This window comes from Haplochromis burtoni, unplaced genomic scaffold (genome assembly GCF_018398535.1).
Source record: "Haplochromis burtoni strain Fernald_Lab_line unplaced genomic scaffold, NCSU_Asbu1 Contig_505, whole genome shotgun sequence".
Lineage (NCBI taxonomy): Eukaryota > Metazoa > Chordata > Actinopteri > Cichliformes > Cichlidae > Haplochromis > Haplochromis burtoni.
In genome coordinates, this window is record NW_024582866.1 from 345,469 (window position 1) to 360,325 (window position 14,857).

The following is a 14,857-nucleotide window of genomic DNA, read 5'->3' on the forward strand; positions in this document are numbered from 1 at the left end:
GAAGACACTCAAAATAAATTTCCTGTGGTGGGAAACTATTTTTTGCAACTTTATTGTATTTAAAGTTTTGAGGGATAAACCTCTTAAACTTCTCCAAGTAGAAATATATGTAAACAAAACAAAAGCAATTTTCAATTTTTTTTGTAGTTTATTGCACTTTTTTGCAATTTATGTAATTACTATGGACTTAATGCATACATATTATTAAAATATGGGCTATAACAGTTGTATAGCAACTTGAAATGCTCCCACAAATGGCACTAAAGCATGTAAAAAAAAAAAATATATATATATATATATAAGCTCTGGTGGACTTGGTTCTATAATAGGTCTTAAAGGGTTAAATAAATATCATCGAATAATCGAGATCTCAATTTCAGTGAAAATAATCGTGATTATCATTTTTGCCATAATCGAGCAGCCCTATACACAACTGTACTTTACCACAACTGTACTTCATTACAACTGTACTTCATTACAACTGTACTGTACACAACTGTACACAACTGTACTTCATTACAACTGTACTGTGAACTCAGTACTGTAGTACATTTCCCAGACTGGTTACTCTGCAGCACTGATGATACACACGTAAACACTGCAGCCGTTCACACTCGCAGACACACAAACAGGCTGTGTGTGTAGCTCCGCCCCCGTGACCTCCCCCCAACCTCCATCACAGAGACACACTGTTCAGTGTGGCCGGACAGTCGTCCCTCACACACACTCACACACACACTCGCATGATGGCTGCTGTCTCTCCTCCAACGCCCCGATCCTTCATCGCCCTCCTCGTCCTCCTGTCAGGTGAGAAGCACACACTCTGACATCAGCGTGACATCACAGCACAGGTCCTGACTCGTGGGTGTGACAGCGGCGGTCAGGTCTGTTTGTATGGCGTGAATGACGCTTCGTGGCTTCCTGTCTCTTTGTCTGTGTGAGCTCGTCTGTTCTCGTGGTCGTCTCCTGCTGGTCGACTGTTTCTCTTCTATGAAGGATTCAAAGTTTACCCAGCACAGAGCGCCGGTCAGCTACAGGAAGTCAGTACTGCGTGTTTCCTGAATCCCGCTTTTTTTATTCGATCCTTCGCTCTTCTTGGTCTTATGTCACATCACAGCATCTCGTGTGTTTACATGTGCAAACGTCATGTTTGTGTGTTTGTGCTGCAGGTGGACGGTTTTCGTCCGTTTCCTCTTTTAAAGTAATGGAAGGGGGCGTGGCCTCTCTGTCCTGCCAGTACTCCGTGCAGCGTTTCGGGCTCAGCCGGGTCTGCTGGGGTCGCGGCTGCGGGACCTTCTGGTGCAGCAACATCCTGGTGCAGACCGACGAGAACGGCGCCGTCACACAGGTGTGATTACATCACAGAGGTCAGATTACATCACAGAGTCACAGAGGTCAGGCATAACGTTGAGAACTTGATTATCTGGGGTTACCTGGCGCTCCTGTAAGCTCCTCCCTGTTTATTCTTCTGTTGAATTCATGCTCCTCCCCCTGGTTGTATAACCCTGGTCCTGGCTGCAGGTGGAGGACCGCTACCAGCTGACGGGGGACATCATGGACGGGCAGATGGACCTGGACATCCTGAACGTGAGGCGGACAGACAGCGGGCCGTACTGCTGCAGGGTGGACATCAACGGGCTCTTCAACGACCAGAAGATGATCATGAACCTGAGAGTGGTCAAAGGTGAGCGACTGGTTTTATTTCTGAGGTTCTCCAGAGTTTGGTGATTCAATGTTTGTCCCTCTCAGCTCCGGTCTCGGCGCTCGTCCCCAGCTCTCCTCCTCCAACAACAACAGCGAGCACAACGACGGAGCTCACGACTGAACGAGTGACGGAGTCACCGACCTCCACAGGTGTGACGACAGGTGAGGTGAACTGTCTCTGTTAACTCTTCTCTGTGATAGACGTCCACTCCAGGTCTCTGGTCTCTGTCTCGTTTAGCCAACTGGAAAACTCTGCTGTCGTCTCAGCTGGACCTTCTGAGGAGAAACTCCACCCTGCTGCACGCTGACACCCTCACTGTGAGTAAGCACCACCCTCGCCATTACCTGCCATCTTAGGCCACGACGTGTTCGGGATTGTACAGCCACTAGCTCATAGCTTAGCTTAGCATGGAGGCTGGAAACAGGGCAAACAGGTGAGACCAAAGCGGAGCACGTTGGAGCAAACAAACACCAGGAGCTCGTGCGTACACCACAGTGTTGAGAGTCAGGGTGAGGACGTCCGTCCCACAGTTACCGCTGGGAACAAACTGGGTCATCAGCAGATCCCAGCTCAGCAGCATGAATGGATGAAACCTCACCGACCTTCTGGTTAGTGGCTGCCTGCTCTGCTGCCTGAGCTACAGCCACTTTAAGAGTTCATGTCCTAAATTAACCGTTTCAGCCTCGGACCTTTGTTAGCCAGCTCCAAGCGAAACTGTCCGTGCTGCAGTCTGATGAATCCTCTCCACCTGCAGGTGGAGGACGCTCTGCCCTCCCTCTCCCTTCAGATCAACGTTCCCGTCCTCTCTCTCTCCGTCAGCGTGTTGATGGTCCTCGCCGCAGTGTTCCTCTTCCTGGCCTTCAGACGTACGTCCTCCATGTCTCTGCAGCACGTTTGCACACAGACACAAAGATGAGGTTCATTTTTTGTTTTCTGCTGCAGGTGGAATCTACAGACGAGCCTTAAAGCCCGGCTGGTGAGTTCAGCACAGGAAGCAAACAGCACGCTAACACGCTGATGTCACACAGCGACAGCTAATCACAGCCAGCCAGCTTACTCTCACACCTGAAACAAAGCACGCAGAAAGAAACACAGACCACCTCCACAACATGAATCAGAGTTATTACTGCAGTGCTGAGGCTCGCTCTGGCAGTAACTCGGCTGTTTGTAACTCTGCAGCTTCTCCTCTGAAGAACCTCCTCACATCATCTACGAGATCCGCATGAGGAGGCCGGTGCAGGAGAACATCTACACTCTGGACTAACAGAGGAACCGGAGCGGCATTCGTGCAGGGAGGACGCTGGTGACGTTTCTGTTTACACTGTTATTAGAAACACTGTGATGAGCTCAGCACTGAGAGCGTGTTTAATGATTTTTGGTTCCTGCGTTATCTCTGCTCGTTGTTCATGTCTGTTCTACTTTCTCTTTACATTTGTGACAGAAAAAATACAGAGGCTGATGAATGTGAGATGTTGTGGTTAAATCTCAGTGGCCTCCATCTGTGATCTCAATAATAAAGCTGTATGTGTGGAAGTCTGAGAGCCAAATAAAAGTTCTGTCTCAGTTCTTAGCTATTCTTTTTTTTATAAAAAAAACAATAATCTGGGTGTCCCAACCTCTAACAAAAACGTGGGTTAAAGCGAAAAAGTTACGGCCTCCCCGTCGGGGAATCACTGCACTAAACCGTCTCCCATTCATTCACTACAGATGTAACATATTATTGGCCACTGTGGTCTCCCGGCGCTGTTTCGGCATTTTTAAAACTTTCCACCTCCAGAGAAGAAGTCAGACCTCAGCGCTGAGTGCTCATTAACCACAGGTAAGTAAGGTTACCTGAGTAAACCTGCAGCATAAATACGCAGCTGTGTTTTGAAGGTTTATGACAGCTGGATTCATGTTTAGTTAAACAGTTTGTTGCTGTGTTAATCATGAATGAACGGCAGCTTTCAATACTCCGTGTGTGTAAATCAGCTGAGTGGGTTTCTGACAGAGTTATGTTGGCAACATTAAACGTGTGTGTGTTGTTTTCATGTTGATAATACACACACACACACACACACACACACACACACACACACGGCTCCACCTCTAACCCAAACCTCTTTTTAAGCATTTCTGCAGCTGGGTAATATCCATTGATTATTTAAAATTACATTGTAAATTGCAACTAACAACAACAACCCGCTTCTACAGTAGCTAACATGTTCGTGGATGATGACAACCAATCAGACACCACGTCAGTTATGGAGGAGACAAGCAATGAAGCAGTTGAAGCTACTACAGTACTCGTAAGTGTTCCGTGTTCTTCAAGTAAAACAGATGCATCAACCCAGACTGAGATAAGTAAGTCAGACGTAGCGGCACAGCAGCAGTCTGACGTGCACTTTCCAGTCTCAGCGGACCACACCTACACAAGCAGACAGGAGACTGAACTGGACAAACAAGTAGACGTGGATGATGGGAACTCCCAGGATTTGTTCTTGTCATTTGATGAATCTATTGAACCAGTGAACTGAAGAAGCTTCTCGGATGAGAGGTGAAACGTCTTCAAGCAACTTAAAGAAGTCCAGACGCTTTTCTTTGCAAGCTCCTTTGACCTCCAGCTCTCGAGTCTCAGACTTCAAATACCGCACATACAAACACAAGACTTCTTCTAGTTTATGAGCCACAGTTAAAACAATTACACAAGCGGTGTATGAAGTGTGGCTCCCCGATTGTACAAGAAGAAATCAAAGAGCTTCAAAATGAAGGATCACAGTTGACTCTGGAGCTCAGTACAGATGGCAGTCTCAGCCTACTTTGAGTGGCACCAAAGGACAAGGAAACCTGCTTTTAACAGCATCAGTTTTTTAGTGGCATTCATTTTGCTAAATTTTGTAGTAACTTGAACCTAAGTGAAGACACATACACGTCATTGAGAAAGAGATTTGTGTTTCCTGTTATTGAGAAAATGTGGATAAAAGAGCAAAAGTAGTGAGCTAAAAGCCATGAAATCACAGGAAGAAGTTGTTGTCTGTGGAGATGGCAGGTGTGATTCTCCTGGACACTCAGCCAAATACTCTACAAACACCTACACCCTACCTCTCACCCAAGTTTCAAATTCTAATGCCACTGAAATCAAAGGATTTAAAGAAGCTATAAAAACCAGAGAGGAAAATAAAGTGTCTCAATCCGTCATCAGTGCGCATGTGTTTTCAATGTTGAGTGGTAGTATGATGCAAACAGTGTGTTAGTTGTGTTTCACTTCTGTAGCCTGTGTGCATCGCACTGCTAAATGTGTTGTGTGTTTAGAGTTTTGCTAAATGGGAGATTCAGACTTACAAATGGTGTCCTGACCAGATGAATAGTGTTTACGATTTTGGCAGATCCATTTGATGAAGGAGTTTTCATAGTTGACAGTCATACCCAGGGAGCGCTCCGATCCCTCCTGTTGAAGCTCGATCGATTAAAGACACGTGTGCACCTGTGAGGGAGCGGAGCCTCAGGCTGCAGGAGGAGGTGCAGGGAGAGTACGTCCTGGACTGTGTCTTCTGGAGAACGATGACTGGTCTCTCTACTCTACTGCAGCACTCAGAGCACGTCATACACCTGTGTGTGTTTAAAGTGTTTCATATTCACACTCAGGCGGACATTTACGCCTGGAGAAGGAAAGGCAGAAGATTATTGGACTGTGGAAATGATGCCATTATCGATTATAACAGCACGGCGAAACAAAACAGCTGTTTCCGCCCGGTTTCGAACCGGGGACCTTTCGCGTGTGAGGCGAACGTGATAACCACTACACTACGGAAACTGTGCAGCTTCCTGGTCGCACACAGACACCGATAGGCTGGGCCGTGGCCCGTTATCTGTGACCTGATGAGGGTTGCATTAACATAACTGTGTTTACACATCACTGTGAGCAGGTTTCCGTAGTGTAGTGGTTATCACGTTCGCCTAACACGCGAAAGGTCCCCGGTTCGAAACCGGGCGGAAACAGTAATGACTTCTTTTTCTTTTCCTATCTTGTAGAAGAAGAAATGCTAGCTAACAGCAGAGCCGTTAGCCGTGTGCGTAGTTTGAACGAGGCACGCGCAATCAAAGTGTGCACGCGCAATCAACCCAAAACGTTTCAGTGGGACAGACGTGTCACATGTTCCAGGGAACCTATCGCCACTGGTGTTTCTTACTGCTGCTTTCACTTCCGTTTACGTGAGTCAGTAAACGTTAAACAACTACTCACGAGGCTGGTCCACGCGGACCAGTTAATGATACGAAACGTGTGTATGAATAAAAGCAAACGCCTGTTTCCGCCCGGTTTCGAACCGGGGACCTTTCGCGTGTGAGGCGAACGTGATAACCACTACACTACGGAAACCTCTGCAAGGCTGCTCACGGTGTGCATAGAGGAACCCGGGCACATGCCTGTCTGCAGCTTGGAGCTGCTTTACGAAATATGATTGTAGTACAGCTGCTCTGCGTGTGCACAGGGACTGACTCACACACAAAGATCACAGCGAAACCAGAGGCTGGAATCCCTGCACCAACATTAAACATCTTCATCAGCTGAACTGTTTGTGCCCATCAGAATCACTGTCGTGACAGATGTGTGGCACTGCAGGAGCGCAGGCCTCATAAGCCCACAAGCTCACGAGGACTGCATGGAGGATTCTGTGTACTGTAATTCATTATTATCAGGAAGTCCTAAAAACTCCCTGAAAAGCCTTCAGCTGATCCAAAATGCTGCAGCAAGAGTCCTGACAGGGACTAGAAAGAGAGCAGATTTCTCCTGTTTTGGCTTCCTGTTAAATCCAGAATTCAAAATCCTGCTCCTCACATACAAGGTCTTAAATAATCAGGCCCCATCTTATCTTAATGACCTTGTAGTACCATATCACCCTATTAGAGCACTTCGCTCTCGCTCTGCAGGCCTACTTGTTGTTCCTAGAGTATTTAAAAGTAGAATGGGAGGCAGAGCCTTCAGTTTTCAGGCCCCTCTTCTGTGGAACCAGCTTCCAGTTTGGATTCAGGAGACAGACACTATCTCTACTTTCAAGATCAGGCTTCAAACTTTCCTTTTTGCTAAAGCATATAGTTAGGGCTGGACCAGGTGACCCTGAATCCTCCCTTAGTTATGCTGCAATAGACGTAGGCTGCCGGGGATTCCCATGATGCATGTGGTTTTTCCTTTCCAGTCACCTTTCTCACTCACTATGTTTAACAGACCTCTCTGCATTGAATCATATCTGTTATTAACCTCTGTCTCTCTTCCACAGCATGTCTGTATCCTGTCTTCCTTCTCTCATCCCCAACTGGTCGCAGCAGATGGCCCCGCCCCTCCAGGTTTCTTCCTGTTAAAAGGGAGTTTTTCCTTCCCACTGTCACCAAAGTGCGTGTTCATAGGGGGTCATATGATTGTTGGGCTTTTCTCTGTATGTATTATTGTAGGAGCTACCGTACAATATAAACAATATAAACAACAGTTTATATTGTTTATATCGCCTTGTGGCGACTGTTGTTGTGCTTTGGCGCTGTGCAAATAAAATAAAATCGAATTGAATTCAGTGTCGACTTTTCCTTCATGATGTAGAAAGCTCGGGTTGTGTTTGGTTTGTGGACTTGCCTCGTTTCTGGCCGAGTGTGTTCTTTGGGAAACATATTTTCTGTGTCACCGTGTTAGACCTCCTTCTCTGCTCTCCATCTTCACGGGTGGAGCAGTGGTTCCTTATCTCTCTGTTAGAGGGACCACGGGATTCGTCCCATCACTTGGGATATTTGCATCCATGTTTCACTGTAAGCTGATATTACAGTTCTCTCTTTTAATTACAGAAATATGTCAGTATTTGTGCTATAATATATGTTATGTTGCCACCATTATACATTTCTAACTTTCCCCTGCCTTATCCTGTATCAGTTTGTTACGTACTAGCTTACTTTACAGCTAACAGCTAAATAATTAGCACTAAGGACATGCACATAAACATCCAAACAACATGATTTACTTTTACTCCTGCAGATGAAAGTGAAAGCAGGACTCTGAACTTCATGTGTCTGCAGTGCAGATACTTTCACTCACACACACACACACACACACACACACTCTCACTCCGGTCTGACCTGCTATCCCAGTCCTTGCTGTTACATCACAAACAGCAGAAAGTTCCTTATATGGGCGTCAGGATGTCCGCTGCAGCAGCAGGAAGCGCCATTTTTGGCTTTCAGCAGCACCGGGATTTTCCTGCAGGGTGCTGCGGTCACACACACACACAGGGAGGATTTAATGGCAGCGTTCAGTGAAGCTGTCACTGTTTAAGCTTCTGATTCAACCTTTGAACTCTGACCTTTGTCGGATCCACTCAGACTGACAGGCGCTACAAACCTGAGTGAGAATCCCTCGAACAGTGACAGCAGGTTTTGCCTCAGAAACGTTTACGCCACACGTAGCTGAGGGTTTCTGACTTTTGTCTCATGTCACGTGACCTCCATCAGCTGATGTGACACACACACACACACACACACACACACACACACACACACACACACACACACACATCCTACAAATTAAAAGCACCAGCAGGGTTCAGACTTTTATTGTTGAAGCTCTTTGAGAGGAAACAGGTGGAGTAGAAAATGTAAACATACAGGCCTACTCAGTAGGCGGAGCACGTGAACACATGTTCACCAACATGCGTGTAAACAATATGTACAAACTACGGGATTCATATTTACACCACGAGGCGACCTTTGACCCCGCACGGTAAACATTTCTGCAGTCCGATGCTGTCAGTCTGAGGTCAAAGGTCAACACATGCTGGAGCTGTGGGGGGAGGGCAGCTCCGCCTGGGGGCTCGCCATCGGTGAGGAGCAGGAGGGGGAGTAGAGGTGGGGGGACGGCGAGGAGCTGTAGATGTGTGACAACGAGGAGGAGGAGGAGGTGAAGCAGGGGGAGGAGCTGTGTGCGGGGGAGGAGTATGTGGGGGGTGTGGTGATGGTGGCGGTGGAGGCAGAGCTACTGTTGTTTTTGCGCTCGCGCTGCCTCTGGTGGATCTTGGCGTGCCTCTTGCGCTCATCGCTGCGGGCGAACTTACGTCCGCACTCAGCGCAAGCAAACGGCTTCTCGCCGGTGTGAGTGCGGATGTGCGTGGTCAGGTGGTCGCTGCGGCTGAAGCTGCGCATGCAGATGCGGCACTGGAATGGCTTCTGACCCGTGTGCACGCGCACGTGGCGCGTCACCTCGTCGGACCGGGAGAAGCGGCGGTCGCAGCCTTCAGCGGGGCAGGCGTATGGCCGCTCGTGAGGCGGCGTTTTGCACTGGCGGCCAGTGGCAAACTTCCTGGGTCTGCCAGATTTGGTGAGCTGCGCGTTGTAGGCGGGGCCAGGAGGCTGGATCTGGATCTGCGAGGAGAAGGCTTTGATGGTGGAGAGTGGCGTGAGTGGGGGCGGCTTCTGATCCACGTTTACGCCCGGCTCGGCATCCAACTGCTGCGGCAGAAGGTAGTCTGGCAACATCGTCACCAGCGAGGACGGCTGCAGGCCGAGACGGGACGCAGCAGCGGCGGTGTAGGCGGGAGGCGGACCCTGCTGCGGCGAGAAGGCCAGAGGGGCTGGCTGACAGTCTGTGGCCGGGAGGAGTGGCTCGGCGCCGGCTGAGGTGTAGGTCGGTATCGCCGAGAAGACCGAGGTGATTTCAGCGGAGCCGCAGGTCACCTGGATGGAACTGATGGTCGAATGGGATGGCGATGATGATGTCACTGACGGTGAAGAGACAGGAAGGCTGGAGGCAGTGGGCGGAGCCGCCACGCCGACCAACAGGCTTAGGAGAGACTCCGCCCACAGATTATTGCTGCCACAGGTCGACACAGACGGCTCAAAGGAGAAGCGGCCGCTGTACGCCAGCGAGGGCAGGCGGGGCGTCAGTGGGAGGAGGCTCTGTAGGTCTGGGAGGTCCGAGAGGGAATCTGAGGGGAAGAAGGAGGCGCACAGGTGAGAACACGTCACAGCACACCTGGGAGTCTTATTTATTGGTTCATTAGGAAGCACCCTTTGACCTCCGTACGGTGGCCCGATTGGTCCATGAGCTCTGCCATGGTGCAGGGAAAGCTCACCTGTGGCTCTCCCAGCTGCAGGTGTGAGCCACAGGTGAGCACGAGCTCAGCTTTACTGACAAACATTTAAATCACAATAAAACACTCTCGTGCAACTTTGCAGTCGGTAATGCGAGCTGCAGCATGCGCGCGCACGCGTGCGACACAGATAAACGGGTGACCGGCTCCTCACCTCCGTACTCTCCGGATTCTCCGCTCAGCTGCCCGGCTCCCTCGGCCCCGGAGGCGGCCAGCAGCAGCATCTGCAACTCCTCCAGCTTCGGGTATCCGTCCAGTGGGGACAGCGGCGGCGGTAGACCAGGTAGCGGCTCCGGCAGCAGAGCCCTTGTGGCCGCCATGTCCCTGTGGGGGGAGCTCCTCGGCTCCCGGAGCTCCTTCGCTGCTGAGCCCCGCGGAGAGGCGCTCTGTCCGGGCGGAAGCTGCCGCTCGCGGGACGCCAACGCTGGAGGTGAGACTCTACCGGAGGGTCACCGGCGCAGGTGAGGCCGCTGCGTCATCAGAGGATGTAAACAACATCAGCTGTTTGTTTCTGGCTGTCGCGAGCGCACAGCCTGAACTCGGTGCTGTCAGGTCCTCTCGGAGGATTCCCGCCTTTATAAAGACTCCTGCGTGACGTAGATTCCCAAATATGGCGGGTCGGAAGCCCATATTTGGTCCGAACGGGGCGCGTGCTCCCGCGGCCGTCCGCGGTCCCGGCGCTCCTTGTCCCGCGCTTTCAGGAGCGCCCACGGTTCCGTCCGGTCCGGGGCTCGGCCTGGCCGCGTACCCGCCGGACCGAGCCCGAAACGCGGCGCACGGCCAGACGCCATGGCCGGAAACCCCGGAGACACGTCACGGCTCCGCGCTGTGTTTGAAGGCTTGAGGTCACGTGGAGCGCTTCCAGCCGCGTCATCACTTCCTCCTGCCTTATTTGGGTGGTTTCCTGTGAGCGCGGCCCCGAGCCGCTCTCACCCGCGTGCACGGCCGGGAACAGCGTGAAAACAAACCGGCACGTGCGACAACAGCGCTCTATGTACGAGGAATGGACAGAACATTAGGAACAGCTCCGTACAGGGAAACGCAGCAGCTGCAGTTCCGCTGGCCGCCAGCAGGGCTCCAGCACACACCTGAGCTGTGTCCGAAGCAGTTCCGGTCTCCGAGCTTACATTTATTTTTGTACAAACACAATAAAACGTTCAGTAAAAACAACCACAGCCCTCACCTGCTGAGGCCCAAAGGCACACCGGCAGTCATTAGAGTCACAGTAGAAAAAACATCTCCACATCTGAGACTTCTAAGAGGAGCGTGGCAGGAGAACAAACCGTCCTACCGTAAGTAGTTCATGCACATTCCTGCTGTCACAGAGTAATTCCAGAACAAGTTTAAGTAGGTATGACGGTTTGCCACTTAACTTTGCCCATCAGTACAGAACAGCTGGCACAGGTGAGGATGAACTCAGGTGTCAAGGATGGGTGTTGATGATGTCACAGAGTGTTCACAGGGAGGCGTGGCTTCTCCAGGAGCAGGTCTGTCTTTAATAAACGGCCGGTGTTGCTGCTGCAGGTTTAAACTCACTCAACCTGAAAGTAATGAAACGTCAGCGAGCGCCATCGGGTCACCTGACCATCGTTGTTCCAGTCTGTGAAAGATGTCCGGTCACATTCACAGCTCCACATCCAGGTGAGGTCTAAGGGATGTTACCTGTGCAGCAGCAGCCTCTGATTGGTCTGTAAGCTTTGCCTCACTGTTACATTTAAGCTTTAATGACAGCACACAGGCTGAGAGAGGAGGAGCAGGAATAAACAGGTGGGTGCACAGGTAGAGTCACCACCTCAGTTACACAGCCTATGTTAGCAGTTCTGTTAGCACTGCTCTCCCCAGGGCTGAGTGGCGAGCACACCTGTGTGGGGTGGGGGACGAGTCTGCCGACAGGGACGAGGTGGAGCGGCTGAAGGCGTGGTGCAGGGACAGCAACCTGCTCCTTAACCGGGGGCGATTCTAGGATCAGAGCTTTGGGGGTGCTGAGCACCCAGAGAGCTGCCCAGCCAGGCAAGATAAACCCGTCTCTGTCAGTCCCTGCATCCTTAAATGTTGTCCCGAGTTGTCTCTGAATGTCACCTCGGTGCATTTAAACCCCTGCTCCTCCCTGTCCTCATCGTCTGTTGTCTTTGTCTCCACTATCAGTCATCATAATTTTACCATCTCTGTGCAAGTCTGCAAATTTCTTTATTAAATCATAAGATTCTTAAATTCATCAAGTCTCTCTGTGCCTGGGTCCTCGTCACAAAACATGACATCACTGTTTTGTACATTTTAACACAATTTAATCCCACATTTGTGAAAGAAAAGCAAAACACTTTTTTGAAAAGTCTGTAACAAAACCATCAAATCTGATAAAGGTTATTTAAATGCTGCAAAAGAAGAATGGATTGGAATAAAAATACATATGCTAACCTTAATTACTGGGAGAATAATGAATGATGCTCACAGTGAGTAAGAAGTAAACTGAGTGCATTTTTTGGACAGAGATTCACTTTTAATGTGTGTGTGTAATATAATACAGATACATAAAAAACACTCCCGAAACAGAAGAAATTATTACAAATATTTTAAAAAATATGTAAAAATGGAGGCAGCTTTGCCTGTGGTAGAATGAATACCATGCATGAAAAAATCTTTTATGACTTTCATGCTTTCATGGTGGTGCTTGGGACAGCTTGACATTTTCTCAGGTGGTCCACACTGTAACAAGTGTGAGAAACACTGATAAGTGTGTGTGTGCTTTTGGAAAACATTTAAAGCTGCAGTACAGAATCTTTGAAACAAGCTTAAACATTTGTAGAAACAGAGCATCTGCTTCTCTTTACAGCTCCTCACTCCACCAGGGCTGTTTGGCTCTTTCTGATAGTGTGCTGGACGGTCCAAACGTTAGCTGACCTGTTACTGGCTGAGGTTTTAGTAGAGTTGTGGCTGAACCACATAAAAATATATCATTAATTTTAATCTCCCCGATCAATGATAATGTTATGTTGGAATGTTGTTAAAGAGGGTCAAAATGTTTCAGCCCAGTTTGTTTAGCAGATTCTGTACAGCAGCTTTAATACAGGGAGGACACAACTTCCAGACTGTGAGTAAAATCAGGTTTTTCACAGTTTCTGCCTGTCACTGCTGCCTGTTTGCTTACCTGCTTCTTCCTGACCTCGTACTTTCTCCTCACGTTCCCTCTTTGGACTGACAATCGAACACAAATAGATTCAATTAGATGATAAATTACATTAATATGAAAAAAATACTATTAAGATCATTAATAAAAAGTCCTCTCAGTGTACTTTCAACCAAAAGGCAAATAACCAAACCACACAAACATCTAATAAAAGATAAACATTGAAACACTGATCCAACATTATTCTTGATTAATGGATCATTTGATTTTACACTTTTACCTGATGTGGCTCCTTTTTTTGAAAAAACTTCCTCATATCCATTATGAACCTGCCCATCTGTACACACACACACACACACACACACCAGGTGTTCTAAGGTTAATGGGCATCCAGTCAGTTAGCATCCATTTCAAACAGGACAGTGGTAACAGCAGCAGCTACGGACAATTATAAGTTTTAGATTTTAAACAGGCTGTAAACATTTCAGTGGGAGCAACAGGACGGTCAGATGTGGCTGATTTTACAGAGCAGGACGGATTGTAGGGCAGCAAACATCGTCAGGAAACACGTTTCCCACACTGCAGGTTACCTGGTGTAATGTTTTTCCTACCAACTATATAAAGAGTAACTGAAGGTTAAATGCAGCTAACATGTCCTGTTTTAAGCCAGACACTCCCACCTCTGCTCCGCTGCGTCTCAGCCACCATCGCTCTGGCAGACAGAGGCTAGAGCCAGAGCAGGGGAGAGCTGGAACAAACCACTTTGGGAGGGGGGTTTCTATACTTTTGTTGCTAAAATGTTACGTCTCAACCAAGTACTGTATGCTTTTTATTTTTTCAGTAGTGTGTCACACAAACAGCAAATATTGTCAAAAAAAGTAAGAAATCTGTGGGGGTGCTTTGATTCACTTTGGGGCTGAAGCACCTCCAAAATGGGCTACAGTCGCCCCCGTCCTCAACACAACCACGACCAAGGAGACGGTCGTGGCTTTCAGGAAAAGAAAAGTAACATTAAACCACTTTACATCAGTGACGATGGTGACGGACATGCAAGAGGACACGTCGTGGGGGTGAACACTAGCAGAGACTTTATTTCCTGATGTCCTCCTTCTTTTTTTTCCTCAAACCTTTATTTAAACATCAGTACAATACAAAATGGATTTAAACAGTACCACAATAATGGTGTTGTACTTACAAAATGCATGTATGCATAGATAAACAAGTACAAGAACAGTATTCAGAAACAACAATATAAATATGTTAGGGGGAAACTGATCAAGCCAAAGAACAAAGTGACTGAAAGATCTTGATTTTTTCACAAACACCAATCGTTTTATAGCTTTGGGTTAGTGGAGTTCTTAACTGAGTTAAGATACTCTACAAGTTCAAAGGAGAATACATAAAAAGAGGGAGGTCTTCCTAAACATGTGGATTGTGAATATGAAATTTAGCCATTAAAAGTAACAAGTTAATCATATATCTGTTATCAAAGTTGGATTGTTTTTGGTTTTTGTGCAGAATAGTACAAATCCTTTAAATACATTTTCTGAGATAAAAACACATAAACTCTGCCAGAAATCTTGCACAAGGTTACAAAACCAAAAAGATGTGCAGTAGATTCCTTGGTTTTACAAAAGCTGCAGCTCGTATCAATGTCTAATCTGAATTTGCTTTGAAGATCATCTTTAGAAGGATAAATTCTGTGTATTCATTTATAAGAAATATCCTTAATTTTGTTGGTAATTAAAAACTGATTAGGGAGTCTCCAAACTTCGTTCCACATGATACCATCAGGAAAAAAATGACACATGGTAGCGTGGCTATGGTACTCTGAAATAAAGCTCTAATCGATTTATTGTTGTCTTTAGGTTGCTTAGAAAAGCAAATCTTGCCAACAAAAGTTTGTATGTTTGTATAGGAGATGCC

The 14,857-nt window shown here is 47.9% G+C and overlaps 2 protein-coding genes, 1 long non-coding RNA gene and 3 other non-coding genes across 7 annotated transcripts in view; 2 read left to right on the forward strand and 4 right to left on the reverse strand.

Moving 5' to 3' along the window:
* Window positions 1-6,429, reverse strand: part of LOC121812278 — a 15,657-nt gene extending 9,228 nt beyond the window's left edge. The window contains exon 1 of the long non-coding RNA XR_006052968.1: window positions 5,027-6,429. This is a non-coding gene — a long non-coding RNA (uncharacterized LOC121812278). The remainder of the gene's footprint in view (window positions 1-5,026) is intronic.
* Window positions 709-3,284, forward strand: timd4 (T cell immunoglobulin and mucin domain containing 4). 2 transcript variants are annotated; one of them, XM_005947720.3, is made up of 8 exons: window positions 709-807; window positions 1,170-1,348; window positions 1,522-1,684; window positions 1,750-1,866; window positions 1,943-2,022; window positions 2,460-2,571; window positions 2,648-2,681; window positions 2,885-3,284. In XM_005947720.3, exons 1-8 carry the CDS (start codon window positions 744-746, stop codon window positions 2,967-2,969), a joined length of 834 nt encoding a protein of 277 aa, XP_005947782.1. In that variant the 5' UTR covers window positions 709-743; the 3' UTR covers window positions 2,970-3,284. The 2 variants fall into 2 exon arrangements, with proteins under 2 accessions (XP_005947782.1, XP_005947783.1); XM_005947721.3 differs by having other exon boundaries at window positions 1,750-1,854.
* On the reverse strand, window positions 5,426-5,498 carry trnav-cac. Its single transcript has one exon. It is a non-coding gene; the product is annotated as a tRNA-Val (tRNA).
* On the forward strand, window positions 5,611-5,683 carry trnav-aac. Its single transcript has one exon. It is a non-coding gene; the product is annotated as a tRNA-Val (tRNA).
* Window positions 5,990-6,062, reverse strand: trnav-cac. Its single transcript has one exon. It is a non-coding gene; the product is annotated as a tRNA-Val (tRNA).
* A 1,829-nt stretch (window positions 6,430-8,258) lies between the features above and the next one.
* On the reverse strand, window positions 8,259-10,543 carry LOC102302418 (early growth response protein 1). The gene is made up of 2 exons (XM_005947723.2): window positions 9,962-10,543; window positions 8,259-9,642 (listed from the first exon to the last, which is right to left on the reverse strand). The coding sequence occupies exons 1-2, from the start codon at window positions 10,125-10,127 to the stop codon at window positions 8,486-8,488; spliced, it is 1,323 nt and encodes a 440-aa protein (XP_005947785.1). The 5' UTR covers window positions 10,128-10,543; the 3' UTR covers window positions 8,259-8,485.
* Between the last annotated feature and the right edge of the window lie 4,314 nt (window positions 10,544-14,857).